The 23,063-nt window shown below is 40.6% G+C and overlaps 1 protein-coding gene across 1 annotated transcript in view; it reads left to right on the top strand.

Annotated features, from left to right (window-relative positions):
• Positions 1-18,710, top strand: part of LOC5576233 (putative mediator of RNA polymerase II transcription subunit 12) — a 50,247-nt gene extending 31,537 nt beyond the window's left edge. Inside the window, exons 2-4 of the mRNA XM_021854820.1 lie at positions 531-1,159; positions 10,541-13,238; positions 17,495-18,710. Of these exons, the coding sequence (XP_021710512.1) occupies positions 531-1,159; positions 10,541-13,238; positions 17,495-17,599 (3,432 nt within the window). The 3' untranslated portion in view covers positions 17,600-18,710. The remainder of the gene's footprint in view (positions 1-530; positions 1,160-10,540; positions 13,239-17,494) is intronic.
• Positions 18,711-23,063: the final 4,353 nt, after the last annotated feature.

Below are 23,063 nucleotides of genomic sequence, written 5' to 3'. Positions count from 1 at the left end.
ATAAGATGCATTTGAAGTCACTGTTGGCCTTAAATGTTCGGAATATGAGTCAAAACGGTACAAGTAGAATAAATCTTTTGAACTGTTTCAAATAATAAAAAGAATTTCCTGCTCCGCAATCTGTGCGTCGTGTAGGTTAGGTGATTAGGAAGAAATCAGTAAAAAATCAATTTTCAGAATGTGTTTGGGATAAAACAGATGGTGTGTTAGTCCAGGAGAGCTCGATTTTGTGCCACGAAAACGAAATCTTGCATGAATTCCCAGCATTATCAGTAAAAATATTACTAGATAAACTGCTTGACCAAGTTTTGGAATTAAACATGATGGAAACTTAGGGTAAATGACTGAATTTATTTTAGATCAGTGTGAAAATCATGAATCATTATACAGATAGGGGAACTTAGTTGCTGTTTGGTCTCTTTCTGGTTCCTATTTTCAGGCATGTGGTCTCTGAAGATCCTTGTTTAAGAAACTCAATCATCACCATCCCTATAATAATTAACTTTTGCACTTTTCTTCCTAACCCACAGAATGCCAACGATGCAGCCCGAGAAGACACATCGCAACAGAGCGGATTAGCCACAGTCGAATCCGAGTACGACACGGCGTCAGATTCGCCATCCGACGGCGAAGAGTACGACGATCAAGAAGAAGACAGCGATAGCCAAGAGGAGGAAGAACTGGTCACCGATGGCGAAGAAGGCGAAGACGACGAAGAAGATGACGACGGATCGGACGATGACGTCATCGAAGTTTTGGATAACGAAAGACAGAGCGGTGATGGCCAGGAGCAGGAAACAGACAGTAAGCGAAAAGTGGACGACGATGAGGATCGTAGCAATCCACAGTACATTCCCAAGAAGGGAACCTTCTACGAGCACGACGATCGCACGTTGGAAGATGAAGAAGATGGTAAGGCTGGTGACGAGAGCGTGAACAACGATGATCCAGCAGGACCAGGTGGTGACCGAAAGGTGGATAAGAATGCAGTGTCCAAGGCGACAAAGAAATGGCAAGCGTCGGCTGATCGATGGACGCACGATCGGTTCGATGAAAGTGAACAGGCCCCGAAATCAAGGGCCGAACTGGTTTCAGCCTACGGGTACGACATCCGCAGTGAAGACGGTCCACCGCGGGCCCGTAGGAGGAGACGTTATGCGTGAGTTTGATGGTTTTTTGTTCAAGAGTGCATACCTGCCATCACGTTATTAACTTGAATGAACCTAAAATTTTCCTTCGCAGGATTTCAGTTAATAGTCTTAACCAGGCCTGCCCAACGTATGAGCGCGAGCCGCATCCGGCCCACCGCTTCATTTTGTGTGGCCTGTGAAGTGCTTGTAGTACCTTCTGATCTCATCTGGACCTTTTGCAACTATATCATCATGATACATATTTCAACATTCCAAGGCTATTTTAGGCTTATATACTGCAATTTAAATTCTTCAACACTTCAGTCGTCGCGCTGTTGTATTTTGTACAACACTGGTGAAAAACCCTCACTTTTCGTTCACAATAGCAGCGTGGTGGTTCTGACGATGGCCAACCACGCGACGACTTGAAGGTTAAATGATACCTTACATTTTTAACCCGTATAGGCCTGACTGAAAGAAAAACAACTAAAACTCTCACCGCTCAGCGAATACATAAGGTGAAGATGAATCGAAGCCAAACTTCGAATTTTCAAGAGCACGAATCTGAAGAACCAAACATCCGTTTAACCTGAAAACTTAATCGATTGATCACTAGCTGATGGTGACCAATCGATTAGGTTTTCAGCTCAAACGGATGTTTGGTTCTCTAGATCCGTGCTCTTGAAAATTTGAAGTTTGGCTTCGATTCACCTGCACCATAACGGATTTCAATTATTTTTTGGCCACAGGATCTCGGGAATGTTCATGTGGCCGGTGTTTTTCCGGTGAGCCACTGGGTCAGGTCAGGTGAAAAGGGTGCTGTGCATTTTTGCCCCTAGAGATACGCAGATAATTTCCGGAATCAGCTAAAATGTGGCCACTATATCAAGGTATTTTATGAAAATCACATCAGTGTAAACCTTTTGAGAAACGTTTGATTTGGATAACCATGTTTCCTGCATTTGATTGATCCTACAAACGTCCATTTTCGGGTCCCGGGACACCTAAAATGTACGATAAAGTGGCCAGTTTGTAACTAAACATCTGTGCCAAGCTTATGGGAACCCGTTATAGTAAACCATTATATTTGATCTCTTCTTTTCGAGAATTGAAACGATTTAGTATTCAACAAATCTATAGCCGATTCTTCCGGATATTAAGTCCGAGTGGCCACATCCGGTACATTCTAAACGGTCCAAAGCACTTTATTTATAATGTTGAATATCAGATCTTAATGATTTATGCAAATTTTAATGGATGTCATTGAAAATAAATAAAGATAACTTGGCATGTCCCAAAAAATAGCCGTTTTTTAATTGACTTGACCCAGTAACCCACCGAAATAACTCCGGCCACATGAATATTTCCGAGTTCCTCTGGCCATTTCTAGAAACTAGATATGTGTACCAGTATACTGACAAAAAATCATTTGAATCCGTCAAGAATTCGCTGAACAGTAAGGGTTTTAGTATTTTTGCTTTCACTCAGGCCTATACGGGTTAAACCTATTTTACATTGTATCTTTTTTTGTTCTTCTATATTTGCTTGATTTCTTAAATGATACAAAGTACTTCATTTAAAAAAAAAAACTAAATTTCATAAAGTTTACATATAAGAAATCTCGCCTCTTATAACCTTCTTTAATTGCACAAAGCTTAGTTTGTATAAAGTTTGAGCGAATGTTATCGAAAACAAGTTTAAGGGCGAACACAATCTCACTGAATAAAAAGGTAGTTTCTCGCAAACTCCTATGCATTAACTATATGCACGAGAATGATTATTATTAAATATTAAGCTGATTATTAGCATACATAATTCTATGCAGGATTCTAACATAAATTTCGTGGAAAACTTAAGCAAGATTCTCCCAAAATGTTCAGCAAAAGGTGGAAGATCAATCAGATAGGATATGCAGGGCTGATAGCAGATATTTTCAGACCTTTGGTATATATTTGGATGTAAGTCTCTAAATATCTCCATTTTTAATGGAAGGTCTGCTTAGCCTTTTTTAATCAAGATGATCTCTGACAAATTTCCTTCTCATTGCAGAATTTTGATTCCAACTACCTAACAACGAATTTTCACGGGGATTACTCTGAAAGTTTTCCAAAATGCTATTTCAGGATTACCTCCGGAAAATACTGGTTACCTAAATACCTAAATACCTCTTCCAAGGAAATCATCAAGGGTTTATTCCAAAGATTTGAAGATATTAGTTATGTTTTTTTCAAGAATTCCTCAATGAGTTCCTATGCCAATTTTTTCAGTTATTTTTCGTATGAAAACTCTTTTGTTAGTTCGTTTACGTTTATAACAGGAATTGTTCCAAATTTTTACGAGGAATTAATCCTAGAAATCTATTACGAACCCTTCCAGGAAATCCTCAATTATTTCGACCACTGCTTAGTCATCAAGTTCCTCCAAAAATGCATCTATTTATTTCTCCTGCTATTCTACTTAACAATTGCCGAGTATTTTTCAAGTAAAATCCCCATGACTGCATTAAAATTTCTACACAATTTTCTCCAGGGTATCTGTTCTGTTTTTCAAGGAATGCCTCCAGAACATCTTGCAGGATTTTTTCCAGAGATTCAATTGATAATTTTTTCAACAATCATCGTAGCAATTCATCTTGAGAAACTTCCATAATTTCCTCATACATCAAGGAGTTCTTTCAGAGCCTCACAGTTTCTACAAAAGTTTCCTAAGAGAATACTAGAGCATTTTTTTTTTCTATCTTTATTAACGAGATTTTTAGCCCTGGGCTAGTTCATCTCGGGACCAACGGCTTTACTTCCCTTCCGAAGGAAGTCGTCACTGAATTTTATTTAGTGACTATCTCGGGGATGGGATTCGATCCCAGGTCCTCGGCGTGAGAGGCGTGTGTTCTAACCACTACACCAGGTCCGTCCCCTACTAGAGCATTTGTTTTAGGATTATGTTCCGGATTTTTTCAGGGATCGTAATGAAGGGTGAGAGAATCTTTGAAGTAATTCATGGTAGAGTATCTGAAGTAATTTCTGGTGTAATCTTCGAACATTTCTGATTGAATTCTTGAGGGTATCTTGAGCTAATTTCATAAAATTGTTCCTTAAAGTCTAAGAAAGCCTTTAAAGTATCAATAAAGGAGATCTTAGGGCATTTTTTTACGGACAAATATCTGAATTAGTTTCTGATAAAATTCCTGAAAGCAATGAATCTTGAAAAAATACGAAGAGTAATAAGTGTAATAGGGTGCAGAGGTACTTGGCCACTTCCATGATTTACTTTGGCACGGGGGTTTTTCTCGTGCGAATTGACTTAAACTTTGCAATAAGAAGCACTTTAATGCGACGAACCATATGGCCAAATAGTGGTCCGTAGCTTTTAAAAAAACCCACTGCCACAGTGTATCAAAGGTGCCAAGAATAGGCTCCGACTATCCACCCAAAAAAAACTGAAAATGTCTGATCGGATTTTCTGAAAAATTCTTATGAAAACTGTAGTCTCCTGATTTCAGTTTTGAATGTTTCTGTTTACTTGATTCCTGTACATTTTTTTGTATTCCGTTCGGTCTATTTTTGGTCAGTGTTTTTCAAGTATAATGTTTCTAAGGTTAATATATTAATAAGCGGTTTCTTCACCACCGCTTAGGCCTTAAACCTGGTTTAATCGTATGGGTAAACGTGGTTTACGGCGTAAGCGGAGGTGAAGAAATCAGCCCTAACCCGTATTAAAAATTAAGTGAAAGCTAATAATCTAAAACCCTAACAACTCAGCAAATACTTCACAGATTCCAATATTATTTTGTCAGTGCACTTGTGCATATATCTAGATTCGAAAACTAGCATGGAACTCGAGAATGTTCCTGTGGCCGGAGTTATTCCGGTGCGTCACTAGGTCAGGTCAGGTAAAAAACAGCTTTTTTTAGGACATGGGAGTTATCTTTATTTGCAATGAATCTTATTTTATTTTCCATAAACCATAAGGATTTGATATTATAAATGAATTTAACATTATTAATGAATAGTTTTGGACCATTTAGAATGCACTGGATGTGGCCACCCGGACTTAGAGCCAGGAAGAACCGGCTGTAGCATTGTTGTATGCTAAACCGACCAAACCTCAAAAAGTACATTTCGAACGCCATCGTTCCTCAAAGTGCGTTCCCTTAATCTTGGCTTAGATGTTTAGAGATAAATTAGCTACTTTATAGTAAATTTGAGATGTCCCAAGGAAGCCAAAAAAAAAACTATCGTTTGTACGACCAGTCAAATACAGGTAACATAGATATTCAATTCAATTAGTCTCTAAAGGTGATGCATTGTTCTAAAAATCATTGGTAAAGTTTCGACTTTTTTGGAAATTGTGCACGAGCATACTGACAACAATTATTAAAATCCGTTCCAGTTTCGAGTTTCAGTTTTTTTTTTCATTTACTCAGGCCTGAAGGTACGAGCTTGAGCTTGAGCTTAATTGGCCGCCCGTGGATGCTACTCCAGTATCGCCAGATCAGCTGCACTTACACAAGGAACCAACCGAATGACTGCTTGGGACTAACAGGCATCCTCAGTGTATAAGTGCTGATGATCTTCTATTTTTAGACGACAATAATGGTGCCTGCCACGTCAGAATGCAGACCAATGTGGGGAAGGGGAGGAATTGATGATGCATTATACTGGCTCCTACGTAGACCGTATATACCACTGCATCTACGCCAGTTCATGCGGGAGTGTATGGATTGGGGGAAAGGCATGTCAGAGAGGTTTGCTTTTGTGGTTAGCAGACTGCCTATAAATCAGGCGTAAGGAAAGCATGCGCGTGGAAGAATGGAAGCGTTAGGGAAACGGTTTCTTGTCCGTCTCTGGTTCTAGCGTTTGCTATGAACGAATAGTTTGAGTGTGATAGATTTAGAATGGAAGATAGAAGCAAGTGAGAGATATACAACTACAAAGTACGAGGCTTATGAAGCAGAAGCGGTAGCCATCAGACCACCAACGCCGTCATTCACTCAGGCCTGAAGGTACGGGTTAAAAAATCGAATTCGGAGACTACAACGTGATTTATGTGATAATGTCTTTCCTGAAAGTTTCTTGTTGTACATATGTATGATCGGTGTTCAGACAGATTGGACCAAGTGCTTTTTAATGGTTTCAGGAAAACGTACCCGAATAATTCAAATGATCAAAATATTTGCATTATTTGCAGCAATAATGAAACTTATCTGTATGATCGAAATAGCATCGAAACAATCAAAATTAATAGTTCTTAACGTATCTTTAGAAGGCCAAAATATCGTCTAGTCCGGTTTGTCTGAACACCGACCATATGTGACTAAACTAATGTCAAATATTCCGTTAAGTCAGAACCATAACGTATTTCAAATAATGAACTATGATTTTTTTCACATACTATTTAGCTAGGGTCCACCAATTTGAATAAACCGAAACGTCCCTCCTCTAGTTTTATTGGAATTCTAACTATATGTACCTACAACAACCTGATTACAAATCTATTTTAAGATTTTAAATTAAAAATGAGTATATTTGACGATATCCTTAAAAAGTGCTAAAGGTCATTTTTCTCTACGATTATGAAATATTTGATGCGCTCGTCGTGTTTCCCATGGACCCTTTCGAAGACCTAGGTGGACGGCGGAACTCATGAACATGAGGAACCTGCTTCGTAAATCGTGGAAACGGTTCTTCAAGATGAGGCTCTTGACCAACTATACAAATCTTCGAAATATGGAATCGTCTTACAAGAATTTGGTAGCCGTCACTTACAGAGGATACATCTAGAAGTTAGAGAGAGATTTAAAGCAAAATCCGACGTCATTCTGGAAATATGTCAGGTCATTGAAAGCAAATCCTAGAATTCCAACGAATATTGTGTTTGGCGGAGTGACTGCAAATTCAGATGCTGAAGCAGTAGGACTTTTCAGAGTGTCCACAGCGCAGATGCGCCTACAGCTCACGCGGGATGCTTTGAAAATGTACCAACGTACGATATCAACGTTCCTGAACTAAGTTTTTCAATAGATAGTGTGCGGAAAGCTCTGGAATATGTCGAAGAGTAAAAGGGTGCTGGTGTGGACGGTTTTTGCTTCTGAAGAAATGTGTCTCATCTTTGGCATTGCCTATCGCTAGTCTCTTTAACCAGTCGCTCAGAGATAGGAATTTTCCAAAAGCCTGGAAAGTAGCTCGAGCACTACCTATACATAAACCGGGCAGCTCAAATCACGTTGAAAACTATAGAGGAATTTCTATTCTTTGCTCACTCGGAAAAGTTTTCGAATCAATGGTTCGAGAATTCGAGATGCACTGTATAGAACAGTCTTTTCGGTGATTTCTGAACACCAACATGGTTTTGTTGAGCATAGATCAACGACGACGAACCTCATGTGCTATTCCAGTGTCCTTTTCCTAGAGATTGAGCAAATAAAGCAGGTTGATTCAATTTATGTTGACTTCTCTAAGGCCTTGAAGCACATGGGGTTTCCTGAACACATCACTGTGTGGCTTCTCTCATACCTGACACATAGAAAAGCAGCAGTGTTCGTGATTCAGCTTTATCAGATGAATTTCTTATACCGTCTGGTGTACCACAAGGAAGTGTACTTGGACCACTCATCTTCACTTTCTTCGTGAATGACGACTCAGGTCCCCGACTCAGGTCCTCGAAGCAATTGTTTGCAGATGATCTTAAGTTCTACAGAGTTATTGAATCAACAATAGACTGTCTTGCCCTGTGAAATGACATTGATGATCTTCTACTGTGGTGCAATCAGAACGGGATGCGGATCAACATATCAAAATGCCGGATGATTTCGTTCATGCGTCGTCGAAATGTAATGAATTATTAGTACACCGCTCGCTTGAACGATCCGACACCATCCGTGACTTAGGTGTTGCATTTGACTCGAAACTACGTTTTCATGAACATTTTTCAAATAGGTATGACAACCGAAGCATTTTCGGTTCTTGGATTCATTCGGAGACGCACATCAAATTTCACTGATGGTTACACATTGAAAACGCTCTTCTTTTCGTTGGTTCGAAGCATTCTCGAGTATGCAGTACCAATATGAGCTCCTTACCAAGCATTGCACTTCATCCACATAGAACGAATTCAGCGGAAATTTATTCTATTCGCTTAGCGTCAACTTCCGTGGAATGACCCTGTAAATCTACCGGACTAGTAAGGCTTATTGGGCTAGTGCCATTGTCAGATCGACGGAAAAACAGCCAACGATTGTTCGTGTTTGACGTTCTTGAGGGAAATATCGATTGCTCAGAGCTTTTGCAACAAACAAACTCCCAAGTTCCATCACGAAACCTGCGCAGCTGTTGCCGCGAATAGTATACCATTTCATGGAACTAGCCCAATTCAACTCGATCATGCTCACCAATATCACTATCAGGAAGAGCTAACACTAATCTTCCTGATAGTGGGGTTAGTTTGCGTGGGCGGGCTAAAAAGTGCTCAAAAGCAACGTTTCCGAAAAAAGGCCCAAGATCTTTTCAAATGTTTGTCCAGATGTATGTTTTTTTATCAAAATCCTTCGATATGGCGAGTTCAAGTACATTGAACTAAGAAGTTCCACAAGAATTGTTTGTTTATAAGGTACCGTGGAGCAAGTAAGTAATGGAATTCGCATAGTTGAGATTCTTCAAATTCTAGAGACTTTAAATTGAAACAAATGAGGTCGTCTATATTTTTTAGCTTGACTCCCACCAAATATAAGCAGCATGCTGAAATTGATTTTTATGAAAAATTGAAGAAAAAAAATACAGAAAAAGTTTTTGAAAAATGTCTCCCTACTTTTCACTTGCCCCAAAAGTGGGGTTATGTTAATTTAAATGATTCGACAACATTATAACTGCAACATTTCCAATGTTAGTTCTTACATTATAGGACAGCAATTGCATTTCTGCTCTGTAGAATTTCCACCGCTCGTTATTTGTTTTTGAGAAAGTCGAATATGACGTCGGATAACTCTTCGGGAGAAATCAAACGGAATTCTTCAATAACGTATTTAGAATCTTTTTTATGTGGATAGACCTATACCCCATTTTTATGTTTTGAACTAGCTTACATAGACATTTCACGAGATTTCCGTGTGTTCTCTAATATTGCAACTTTTCAGTCAACGTCTTCCTTTTAATTGGCTGCCCGAAGTAGACATATTAATATTGTAATGTTTGGCAACATCTTTTAGAGAAGTTCCATGATTTCTAATAGCTTTTAACGCTTGGGTATAGTGTTTCTTGAATTATCAGCACGTTATGTTTTTCTATGATAATTGCGAACCATGTTTACTTATGGCTATTTAAGTACGAAAACTCAAATTCAATCTCTAATGATAAACTTTTCACTTGCCCCACCTGATAAGAAAATTGACGGTGTTTAAATTTAGTCATTTTTAGGTCTACGTCGAATTAATTCTAAAACTTTTTTTATTGCAGTTTGAAACTGTCACAGAGGACAACTAAGAAGTGGTACAGAAAATTGTTTTCCGCAACTTTTTTCCACTGAAAATATTAAAATAAGATTGTACGCCGTCAAATTGTTACGGAGTAACAGTTGACAGGTTAACCATTTTTCGCTCTATTATGCAAAAATGGCTGAAAAATCTCAGAAATCTCTCACCTATCGTAATGTTCTGAATGGCCTCAAAGGTTTACGCATGAGTTTAAAACGTTAATTCACATATTCAGTAAAATATATCAATTGTTTTCATTTACCCACTTACCCCGCGGTACCTTAATTTTATTTGGCTTTGCTAGAAAACATTTGACATAATGGTAAAATTCTAAATATCAACTTGTTTTTCTCTACACATAAGATAATTTTACGAAATCATAGCTTTTCGGATGTTTTTAACATAAATAAAAATGATTCGTTTCAGATTTACTCATGTTAAATATCTTTACTTTTGGATAGACAATAAAAAAATTAGATTTTGACATATGGACTTGGTTTTGACATACCAAACTGCCTATCTTCGCAAGGTCAACGGAAGCGTAACTAAAGTTTTCGACATATTTTCGTTACTTGAACAACAAACAACAAATATTTTAAGATTTCTCATACATGCAGGTACCTATCTAAATTAGGGTTGGAACAAACGACCTATCGATATTAAATCATTTATTTTCAATCATACACTAAATAATGTATATAGTTAATACTTAAATGGCGCATACGTCGCCCTTGTAAACATGTGCAGTAAATAAATGGCTCATGGCACAATATTGTTTCTAAGACTAAGCGAGCGATGTAAATAGTTGGCCTGGGTTAGACCATAAACTAGTACCCTGCGAAGAAAACTTTTAAGGTTCATTCAAGATACATAATATCGTGGTTCCAGATATGTGGTGTGGGTGATAATCGTTTCACTGATACAAATATTTATGTTCTCTTTACAGGCGAGGTCCAAATCGATACACTAGAAATTGGGAAGATGAGGACGCATATTCAAAATCCAATGTGGTAGACCATAACCGACAGCGAAAGGTTCCAAGGCCAGAGGAATTCCCAGAGTTGGGTACCAACAACAGTAAAACACGTCAGAATTCTCGGCGATCTAGCAAACAATTGCGCTCGTCCGGCATTGGAGAACGAGAAGAACTCATGGCAAGACAGCGACCAGAGAGGAGGACTAGTGAACGCAGTCGTGGTAGTAACGGTAATCGTAGCATGGGCGATCGCGACCGGGAACGAGGAGCTGAAAGAGATAGGTATGAGCAGCCTCGATCAGATCGTGACAGAAACGACAGGGAGCGAGAACGCAATTGGGATAGGGAGCGTGAATATGACCAGCATGGACCAGATAATTATCGGGATGGTAGAAATGATGGTGGTCGCTATAGTTCTGAAAGGATGACAAATAACAACAGCTATCACAATAAGGAGAACAAAATTAGTAATCGTGGTAGCAAGGAGAAGGATCGAAGAGGTAGCGATTATAAGGTAATCACATCGCTACAGTTTAAAAACCAAACTCGAAATAAAACCATGGATGGAAGTGGCATGCCGATTACGGGTGGCAGTGGGGGTGTTAACCCAGTTGTACATAGTAACAGCTCTGGAGCATTGTCTGGAAGTAGCAACAGCAACAAGATGAATAATACAATCGATCGTGCCCAACCTGTACCGGATCGTATGTTGGATCAACGGGCCGTACAACAACACCACTATCAGAATCAGCCGCCACAAATGATACAACAAGCGCAGCAGCATCAACAACAACAGCAGGCAATTCCACATCAGCAACAGCAGATGGCTCCACCACAGCCCCAAGTCCAGCAGGCACAACCCCAGCCACAGCAAATCCAGCATCACCAGCAAGCGTCTTATGTGAATGATGACCATTACGATTCATACAGTGATTCTAAGATGCCGAAAGATGCAAAGTTCCCATACAATCCACCGGCGAATGCTACTATTCAATCTGTCGAAATTGGCCAGACTGACATTGCTAAATACCCGACTCCAGCAGGACAGAGGACCAGCAAAGACCAGCGACAACCAGTGCTGACCTCTACAGCTGCGGTGGCCATGAACACACGATCTCAAATATCCCCACGGCAAATAGTCTCCACGCAAGCCAGTCAACTAACATCAATTCCAACAACTCAACAATTAGCACACCAGCAAATACAGCAGCAGCAATCGCAGCAGCAACAATATCAACTTCAACAGCAGGCCCAATACCAACAGTTGCATCCAATGACTACCCAGTCAGGTCCACCGACAGCAACCCAAGCTCCACAAACACAGGTTCCGCCTCCGCAGCTACAGCAACAACAAGCTCCGTCCCCATTGACGCAACCACCTGCAGCGCAAATGCATAACGTTCATATGGGTGCCCCCGTGAGTCAGCAGCAGTTGCTTGCCAACGATAATAATTCCCGATCGTCGAAACGATATTCCAGTACCAGGCAACGATCCACATTGGACAATCCAAACGTTGTTGTAGTTCAATCACCACTACACGAACAACAGCAAGCACAATTGTTGCAGCAGCAACAGCAACAACAATTGCTGCTCCAACAAGAACTGCAACACCAACAACAGAAGCTCACTTCACAAACACCTAAGCAAAACTACCAAATGAATCAGCCGACGCTGCCTTTGAACCTGCCGAGCGATTATCTGGTTCCGAATGCAACCCAACCAGCCGCGGTCAGTAAATCTCAACCAACAGGTCAATATCAGCACCCATCTGCGTACTATTCAGCAACTACCCCAACCGGAAGCGAATTTGTAGCCGGTACAGCCACACAACCAGTCCCAGTGCAACAGCAACCCTCAGTCCCAGTGGTACCTCAGCCCCAAAATCCCCTGCTTTCTGCCAATCAATACCAACAATATACAGCACCAAGCACGGGTAGCCACCAGTACATCCAAGCACCACCGCCAGCCGCTTACATACCCCAGACAACTCCCACTCCACAACCTACTCCCCCAACTGCTCCAGCCGCTCCACCTCCCCAGATGATGAACTACGTTCCGACGATTCCGCCTGCACCCACTCAATACCCGGCAGCCCCATATACCGGTTACCAAAACTTCAACACCGTTGTCCCTCAACCGGTAACGCCAGCAGTCCCCCTCACACCCCCGCAACCGGCAGCTGCTGCCGTATATCCCAGTGGAATCACCTACTACGCCCCTCAGTCTCAAACGCAAACGCCCCGGCCACTGCCATCGCAGCGGCGTCCGACCAGTGCAATCCCGATCTTGGCCCCGCCCGAGCGAAAGTCCAAAAACAATCGCCCCGGTTCGGACAACAACTCCGGCCCGAACACCAACCTGAACGAAGCTGAGGAAGCCAACGTTTCCGCTGCCGCCGCCGGAGGCAGTGGAACGACGACCAGCACCACCACAGCGGGAGCTGCCAGTGACATCGATCACATCCTGGACAATATGTTCGTCCAACGGCCCGTATTTCAGCCACCGATCCGGAAGAGCCCTTCACCGGCACCGACAGCCGCCGCAGGGACTGCAGCGACCGGCCCAAGCAACGCTGCCCCAGCCGGAACCGCCGATACGACAATGGGGTCCGATGCGTTGAAAACTGCCGAAATGGATTCGCTGGATAAGATTGGCGAGTCGGTGAAGGTGAGTGTTATGTTTTAGCGATGGTTTACAAAAGGTTGAAATTATATAACTGAAGGATGTCAATCAAATCTTAATTTGCCAAGTGAAACGACGTGCAATTTTCTATAATCTTATTGATTGAATGATTTATAGAAAAAAGGATATCATCCTTCTTGTTAGATCGGTAGCATCGATACTCCTCGCTAACTCTGCATTTCATGGTCACCGCTTTTTAACCCATCGATTGAGCCATGCGGTCCTGAATAACCTAGCTATCAATCGTAGGGTTTATTTTTTCAATTTGAAGAGAGGTACGTTCAAAAAAGTAATACGCTTGGCTGATACCGGGTGGCGATTCACTAGCCTCAAATCTACGTGTTCAATAAATAGAAAATCTCGATTACTTTTTCAAATCGACGTAAGTAACTTTCATACGGTTTTGAGAAAACTAATTGAGAAGAATCACAACCTGTCTTCTAAAACTGTTTTAAAATGAATCACCTTTTTAACATTTTTTCGTCGTGTACATCGCTCAAATTTTGCATACAATCAGATCGCGTTCAAAAACTAGGTAGTTTCTATTATTTTCAACAAATGTAATTATAAAAAAAATGATAAGCCGTTTCATACATTTACTTTCGACGTTTTTCTACCAGTGTAAAATCGGCTCAAGTAGTGTTTTGTTTTGATTCGTGGTTAAGTCACTTTGTCTCCCTATACAGCGGGGCGGCGAAAGTAGTGGTTAGGTTACGAAAGTTGAAAATCTTACTTTAGTCGTTTTGTAAATCCGGTAATTAAACGTTCTAAAAGTGAGAAATCTAGTTGGGTAGGAGCGGAACATGTGGAATTTCGTCTGCGAAACACGTAGGATCAATAAAGTAAGTTTATTCACTTTTTGACTTGAGACTATTTGAATAAGTTTTCGAGAAATCTTGAATTTTAGCATCTTAGATCTAATGGGCAGAGATTTGTTAGAAACTTAACAAACTTAATTTGTCATGAACTTAATTTGTCGACTGAACCATGTTTTGGTTCGTAAAACAGGTAAAAGTGAGATTAAGAGTGAGATCTCTTAGCGCCGGGTCCTCTTTGGTTTTCTTTTTTTGGATCTCAAGCCGTCGGGGCTGACTTCTTTCCCATAGGGGATGGAGATGGAGAGTTTACTGGACCGCTCTTTCCTGCTTGGGTTGATCCCAATGGAAAACACGGTCAGTTAGTCATGTGCGAATGGAATCAGTTCAGGGAAGCCTCCTGCAATCTTTGATTCTCTTAAGGAAATCGGTTGAAAGCTACTTACTTAGGAGCGAAAGTGTCAACACCAGAATAAACCCACATGTGGTAACTGTTCCGATGACCACATGAACGACAAAGAAAACCCATGTACTAGTTCCGCTTTCTGCAGAAGATGCAATACAACGGATCACCCATTGGCAAGCAGTAAATGCCCAACTTACGTCAAGGAGGAAGAGATTCAACATCTACGCGTAGACAGGGGAACATCGTACCCAACGGCCAAATCACATGTAGCCGCGGCGACGCGAAAACTTGACCTCGATTGCACTCAGAATGCGTGCAAACTAAAGCGGAAAAAATAAAATAAAAATAACGATTTTTCTGGTGAAGATGAAACGAAGCCAAAACTTAAATCCTCAAGAGCACAAATCTAGAGAGCCAGACAGCGGTTCAAGCTGAAATCCTGGTTGATTGGTCACCACCAGCGAGTACCAATCAATCAAGCCCTCAACCCAATCCGCTGTCCGGCTCTCTAGACCTATCCTCCTTGAAATTTGAGGTCCGGCTTCGACCCCAGACAACCAGAAATCGCATGAAAGTTCACGTTACAACTCGTTTATTCATACTTATTACATCAAACCCGCAAAACACAGTGGATAAACTCGTCAGATTGATGAGTTTCCTCGCATAAAACACTTCTTTTCTGAGTTCATTTGTACATTTTGTTTCGTCTCGTACACTCGTACAAAGTAAGTCGAATCAATCCGTAGCAGCTGTCAAATCAACATTTGTTATCATAAGTTAAGTCGCATGAGATCACAGGTTAGTTCGGTAAAATATTTTTTGCAATTTCTCATCGTAATAGGCTGTTTTTCATCATGCCAATCTGACATGAAACGGCCTACTTTCCTGCACTGAAGTATGGAATGCGGGAATAGTCATTACCTAACTGAAACCAGTGCTGTAATGATTCATTACGCAACGCTTTCTCATTACGCAACTGTTTTGAGTTGCGTAATGAATCATTACACAACAATTTTTCAGAAATTGTAAAAGAAAGGTGAATACATTCTGATATAATTTCTGATACCCTCAAGTGGTCTTCTACAAAATTGCAAAAAATGTTGTACGTAACTCGTTGCAGAACTCGATTTTTACAGCACTCGTCGTAATTATCCTACTCGGCAAGCCTCGTAGGATAAATTTACTACTCGTGCTGTAAAAATCATCATTCTGCAACTTGTTCCGTAAACTACTATTACAACACGAGTCGTAATTACGGAGAATTACGACGAGTGCTGTAAAAATTGAGTTCTGCAACGAGTTACGTACAACAGTTTTTGCAATTTCGTAGAAGACCACTTAAGGGTATCAGAAATTATATCGGAATGCATTCACCATTATTTTACAATTTCTGAAAAATTGTTGTGTAATGATTCATTACGCAACTCAAAACAGTTGCGTAATGAGAAAGCGTTGCGTAATGAATCATTACAGCACTGGTTTCAGTTGCGTAATGGCTATTCCTGCACTGCATACTTCAGTGCAGGAAAGTAGGCCATTTCATGTCAGACTGGCGTGATGAAAAACAGCCTATTACGATGAGAAATTGCAAAAAAATCATCATTCTGCAACTTGTTCCGTAAACTACTATATACACTCGCATTGTATGTTCTTCTTCATCACATAATATATGCACGCATATCGCCTCCACTTTTGTACGTAGAAGGCCTTTTCGCGACATCTTATAAGTGAAATTTTGCACATACAAAGCCTCCAGGTGATTTCGTTATACGTACATTTTGGTTGTCTGGGACGCATCTCCATCTTCTGTGTGGGCTTTAACGAATCACTGCCAAGCAGAACGCGTGCAGAATAAACCGTTTCATTTCCGCTATAGGCACTTTTGAGCTTGAGCTTGATTGGCCGCCCGTGGATGCTACTCCAGTATCGCCAGATCAGCTGCACTTACACAAGGAACCAACCGAATGACTGCTTGGGACTAACAGACATCCTCAGTGTATAAGTGCTGGTGATCTTCTATTTTTAGGCTATAATAGCGCCTGCCACGTCAGAATGCAGACCAATGTGGGGAAGGGGGAGGAAATGATGTTGCACTTATACTAGCCCACTGTAGACCGTGGAGTCCGACTGCATCTACGCCAGTTCATGCGGAGTGTATGGATTGGGGGAAAAGGCGTGGCAGAGAGGTTTGCTTTTGTGGTTAGCAGACTGCCTATGTATCAGGCGTAAGGAAAGGCATGCGCGTGGAAGAATGGAAGCGTTAGGGAAACGGTTTCTTGTCCGTCTCTGGTTCTAGCGTTTGCTATGAACGAATAGTTTGAGTGTGATAGATTTAGAATGGAAGACAGAAGCAAGTGAGAGATATACAACTACAAAGTACGAGGAAAGGGACGGGCCTGGGACCCATGACCTTCTGCTTATGAAGCAGAAGCGGTAGCCATCAGACCACCAACCCCGTTCATTTCCGCTATAGGCACTTTTGTCTGCAAAAACTACACCAGCCGATTCTAATAATTTGCCAGTGTCTGCCAGTAGATTCAGAATATGCGAAAAATTAGTCCCTAAACACCAAATTGATTAAGGTGAAACATCTCGGAATCCAAACATGGCAGGCACAATGGCCAGCTTGTGCCCCTACTCACGATTTCAGAGGCACAAAACTGGAGAAATAGTTAGCAAACGTTTCTGATCTTCTTATTTTAAGCTTTCTGCTAGTGCACAAAGCCAAAATAAAAAGTTCATTGTTGTTGGATGCTTTCTTCGCGAGATTTGTGCCTTTGAAGTTTCAGTATAATCTTAGAAATTGATTCCAAATTGTTTCACCTTAAACAAGCTCTTATAAGCTCTTAAAGAACACTAAGCAGTGCTGAGAAGCAGACTCTGTTCCAGAAAAATATTAAGAAAAAGAGGCTGGTTATCGACTTTTAGCTGATCCATCTTTCAACCTTTTGTATGCTACATGTTTAAATTTACACATAAAAGTAGAATTTGACTAAATGAATATTATCCTTATTTTACAGAAACTCACCATACAGGAAGAAAAGCTCCCCCTGGTCGACGCGAGTGGTCCGGAAAAGCTGGAAATCGCCCCAGCGGTAGCCCCAGTGGATCCAACAGCCGGTTGACGCTACTAGCCGTCATCTCCCACATTGTAAACTCGTACTAAGCGATCCGCGACGACCAACCTCTAACCGTTTTATTGCCGTATCCATGGTCGCCGCCGTGGCCGATTGTACCTTTGTGCGTTCGCATGGAAATGGCTTTTTTTTCTGATTGTGTATATGCGAGAGATCATCTGTCCTCGGACAGCTTTCTATTATCGGCTTCGAACGACGACATCGATTGTTGTTACTCTAATGTGTATGTTAAAGAAAGATTAATGGTCCTTACAGCTACAATCATATTCTTCATTGTTGAGCCTCACGCTAAAACTGCATCCCGTACATCTCGCACATACTCTCTAATATCTTACAAAATAGCATCATTTTGATTTGCACGGAACACTTTTCAGTTATTTGCAAAAAAAAGGTTTTGTTCTCAACACTAACTTCGACGATAATCTTATCATGTTTGGAATGAATTATTTATGAAAAACAGTTATTTTTGGTTTGAATCTCCGGATTATTATGTTCATTTTGCGGTTTAACAGTAACAAATGTGAGTTAAAACAGAAAATTAACAAAAAAAAAAAACATCACTTAGAGTCCTATTTAACAAATTGCTAGACGAAGCTTGGCCCGAACAGTTGAATGGATATCAATATAAGCCCATTTCAACGGATGTTATAAATCCGTCACGACATTTTATGCAGCCCCAAACTTGTTCAGTTGGGATTGATGAAATGATAAAAATTAGTTTTGCTAAAACATATATACCCCAGTTTTTGTTTTGTTTTGCCCCCTTTTTACACCCACTTGGGATATCATTATGAGAATGCATAATATATATGAATACTACGTAGTAGACGGTACACTATTTAGAAGGTCGTAGAACATAAACCGATGCGAAGTATAGCACGAAAAGAAATAGAAAGTTGAAGTTTGAAACACGCATACACATAACAAAATCATTCAAACATCGCGATCGAGCAACTAAAATCTACTGATAGAACTATGATTGTAATGGAAAAAGAGAAATTTATGAATTGTATTTATAATTTACGATAAGTTGAAATTCTATAGATACTATGATGAAAAAGATAAAAATAAACAAAAAAATAAAATTGAGAACTTGAAAGGCTTTGGTGTTTTATACGATGGACAAAAGAAAGAAGTCCGGATTGCAGCATTAATGATTATACATGATTAGAATTTTGTTAATATTTTTATAGATTTCTGTACCATTGAGTGACAATTTCCCAAAATTTCAGATTGGTCGGCTTTGTTCTCGATTTTCGGCAGCACCTTAAGTGTGGAAAAGTCAGCAAAATTAGACTGCTTCGAATTTGTTAACCGTACCTAGTTCACTTAGCAAACTTCAAACGGTGGTACCTCAACAAAATCATGACCGATGTGAGCTTAATAGGCTTCATTTGTCGCGAATATCAAGTAGTTTTTGAACGACGTGTGCTTAGGACGATCTTCGGCGGAGTATGTGAGAACGGAGGAGAAGAATGAACCACGAGCTTGCGCAACTCTACGGTGAACCCAGTATCCAGAAAGTCTGGATAGTGAAAGCTGGAAGGGTACGATGGGCGGGACACGTAGTTGGTCGTAGTTGGAGAACGTGAATTCCGAGCGGTGGACCCCATCGCCAACACTTCATTAAAGTACCACATCTACTACAACGGTGGCGACAGAGCAGAACGTGGAGTTGGCTTAATGATGATTGGGAAACAGATGAAGCGAATTATTCGGTGGAAACCGGTAAGCGACCGAATCTGTGTGTTGAGAATGAAGGGCAAGTTTTTCAACTACAGACTGATCAGCATATATGGGCCAACGAACGATAAGCCCGATGACATGAAGGATGAGTTCTATGAGAGCCTGGATAAGGCATACGGAGAGTGCCCAAAATAAGATGTCAAGATAGTCATCGGCGACGCAAATGCGCAGATCGGGAAAGAAGATTTTTTCCGACCCGTCATTGAAACGGAAAGCCACCATTCCGTTACCAATGATAATGGCCTGCGACTAAGGACTGTTCATTTTATAAAGTGGACACCTTGTGCATGCTGTATCTTTTTAATTTATCAATGAAATTTCAATCGGTTTTCTGCACATCGTTTGACTAGTATTGTACAATGTTGTGATAATAAAAATTCTCCAAAATTAATTAAATTTCACACGAATATGGAACAACGATTAGAACGGTCGGTTTTTGGAGGTTATCAAAATCAATGATTGTTAGAAATTGGCTGGAAAATTCGACAATTTATATTTTTTTATTTTCAAAAAGGGCTTGTTCTTCGAAAGTATCATCAACTAGAAGCCTGATGGAAAAAATCAAGTTATTTTTGGAACAACAATTTTACAGATATAATAACATCATTTTCCCCCTATATTTTTAGAGAAAATCATTTTAAAATTGAAGGGGATCGGTATGAGTAGAATTTTTTTGGTTAAAAGTACGTCCTGACGGAAGTCCTAATATAGTATTAATATGAAAAATGACTTACGCCTTCATAGAGTTACTTATTAAGTCCCCAGGTGACATTTAAAGCACAACAGATACACAATTGCTTTATTCTTAGAAGACCTTTCAAAGTACATTGACAATCATCAAAATTGGCAACACTGCTGTAATAAAATCGACTTCATTTTGCACCTATTATTTTTGTACTATGTTATTCTGAGATTACCAATTGAAATTTTCGGAGAAAACCATTTACAATTTGCTGCAGATCGATAAATATGCGTACACGATTTTAAAAGTATGAGACTTTTTAGTAAAACTACCATAAACAGTAAAATTTGTGCTTAGGACTGTTGTTTAAACGCACGATTTGGCTCTCGTTTGCACACAAATATAGTTTATTTAGTAAACCAGACCAGTTTTGAATACGCTTTTTACTTTCCTCTTTTGCTGGGAGCGAAATGATGGTGTATCAGCAAATTTGGCCATAAATGGGTGCATCACTAAAGTTACCTAATGTCAGAGAATGGTGGAATATAGTTGATTTTTTTTAAAGCTATACCTTTTGTAGAATAGTAAAGGATACAAACATACAATATGTTCATCAAAATTAGGATTTTTGTTTTGCGAAAAATAATGTTAAACTTTGACGAACAGCTTTTCTTAGGAGTTTTTGGAAAAATTATTTGGCTCTTCAACCAAAAACATTTTCTAAGATCATATATTTTAATAGTATTGTAGAATAATAGTTGAACGATGCACAGAAAACCGATTACGATTTTATCAATAAATAAAAAAGATATAGCAAAAACAAAGTGTCCACTTTATAAAATGAACAGTCCTTAGTAACCTTCGCTGCTGCTAGAGGGATGGCAATCAGCAGTACCTACTTTGCACGAAAGAATATCCGCACACACCAGGCCGCTGGTGACACCCGAGTGGCGATTCCTGCTCCCAAATAGACAACGTGCTGGTCGTGCTTCTCAAGCACGGAAGTAGCAGCTTTAACAGTCGATCCACCGAGTACTTCTGAAGGTATGGGAGGTCGTAGAATTTCCCACCGGCTGGTTGGATGGGCTCATACGCCCAATCTACAAGAAAGGGCACAAATTGGAGTGTGCCATATACTGTGCCCTGCTGAATTCGGCGTACAAAATTCTGCCGCGCATCCTGTTGAACAGACTGAGACCACTCGAGGAGTCCTTCGTCGGCGAATACCAAGCTGGTTTTCGTGACGGCCGTTCGACAACGGACCAGGTGTTTAGCTTGCGAATGATCCTAGACAAATTCCGGCAGTATAACTAGCAGACTCACCATCTGATTATTGATTTCAAGGCGGCGTACGATACAGTGAAAAGAAATTAGCTGTGGCAGATAATGTCTGATGGTTTTCCGGCGAAACTAATTAGGCTGATACGTGCTACGCTGGATGGTTCGAAATAAAGTGTTCCGATCGCAGACGAGGTGTAAACCTCGTTCGTGACGTTAGACGGGTTGAAGCAGGGAGACGCACTTTCGAATTTACTGTTCAACATTGCACACGAGGGTGCTATTAGAAGATCTGACGTGCAGAGAAATGGCACTATTATCACAAGGTCGCTCATGCTCATTGGCTTTGCGGACGATATAGACTTAATTGGAATCGATCGCAGGTCAGTGGAAGAGGCCTTCGTGCCTCTGCAGAGGGAGACAGCGAGGATAGGTTTGACCATTAATTCTACCAAAACGAAGTACATGGTTGCAGGTTGAGATAGAGTCAGGCATGGTGGTGTAGGTGCTGAGGTAGTGTTTGAAGTTGTTGAAGAATTTGTTCACCTTGGAACACTTGCGACATGTGACAACGACGTTTCCCGCGAAGTGAAAAGACGTGTTGCGGCTGCGTATAGGGCCTTTAACGGACTACGTAACCAGCTTAGGTTCCGCAGCTTGCAAACCGAAACAAAATTCACCCTGTATAAAACATTGATTCTTCGGGCACGAAGCGTGGACGTTGAAAGAGTCAGACCGGAAAACTCTCGATGTTTTCGAGCGTAAAGTGCTGCGGACAATACTCGGTGGAAAACTCGCAAATGGTGTGTGGCGCAGACGCATGAATCACGAGTTGTATCAAGTGTACAAAGATGCGATTATTATCAAGCGTATAAAATACGGCAGACTTCAGTGGGCTGGTCACTTAGTGCAAATGCCGGAAGAAAGAATTGCGACAATACTATTCAGCAGGGAATCAGGTAAAGGTGGGCGGCTCCGGGGAGGACTACGAATACGCTGGCTGTACGTAGTGGAAGAGGACCTGGCGACCCTAAACGTTCGGGGCAACTGGAGAAGTTTCGCCCAAGACCGACGAAGATGGAGCTCTTCAATACGCCCGGCAATAGCGTGACGCTACGCTGCAGCCATCAAGGTAAGGTAGGTATGTATTCTAAACTATCTGGTATTGTAGATGAATGCTTGACTTTGTTTTTCAACTAAAAACTTAGTTCAGAAATTGTGTTTTTGCCAGCTACATATTTCAAAATCTAGACCATTGCGACACGATGGCATTTTGCAGTTGAGGAGGACTCAATGGCACTTAACGTTAAGGGCGAATTGAAGCGATTGGCCCAGGACAGAGCCCAGTGGAGAAGACTCATCCATTCGGCGCAGATTCAAGCCTATCAAGTAAGTAAAAAATCTAGGACGGATTTCTGTTATAAAGAACGGTATAGAACCTGCGATCATTGGAAGAATTGCCAGTAAAAACCGTAAAATCCGTAGGCGAATTGAACAAAGATGGTTTTAAACTGATTTCTAATTGATTTTGATAAAATTCAGAAAAAATGAATTCTTTAAAAAAGTCTTTATATATAGAAGTAATAGATATTTTATAATAGATATTTTAAAATATTGTTCAAACTATGAAAACGAATCAAATCATACGATATTTTCTCTTTCAAGCCTTTTTGCGATACAAATAGCCTGGTTAAACAGCCCTAAAATTGCAGTCATCATTGCCAAATCTAATAGAAACTTTTCCAA

The sequence above is a fragment of the Aedes aegypti genome, chromosome 3 (genome assembly GCF_002204515.2).
Source record: "Aedes aegypti strain LVP_AGWG chromosome 3, AaegL5.0 Primary Assembly, whole genome shotgun sequence".
Classification (NCBI taxonomy): Eukaryota; Metazoa; Arthropoda; class Insecta; order Diptera; family Culicidae; genus Aedes; species Aedes aegypti.
The sequence above is the reverse complement of the archived record's forward strand: the minus strand, read 5'-3'. Positions and strand labels throughout refer to the sequence as shown.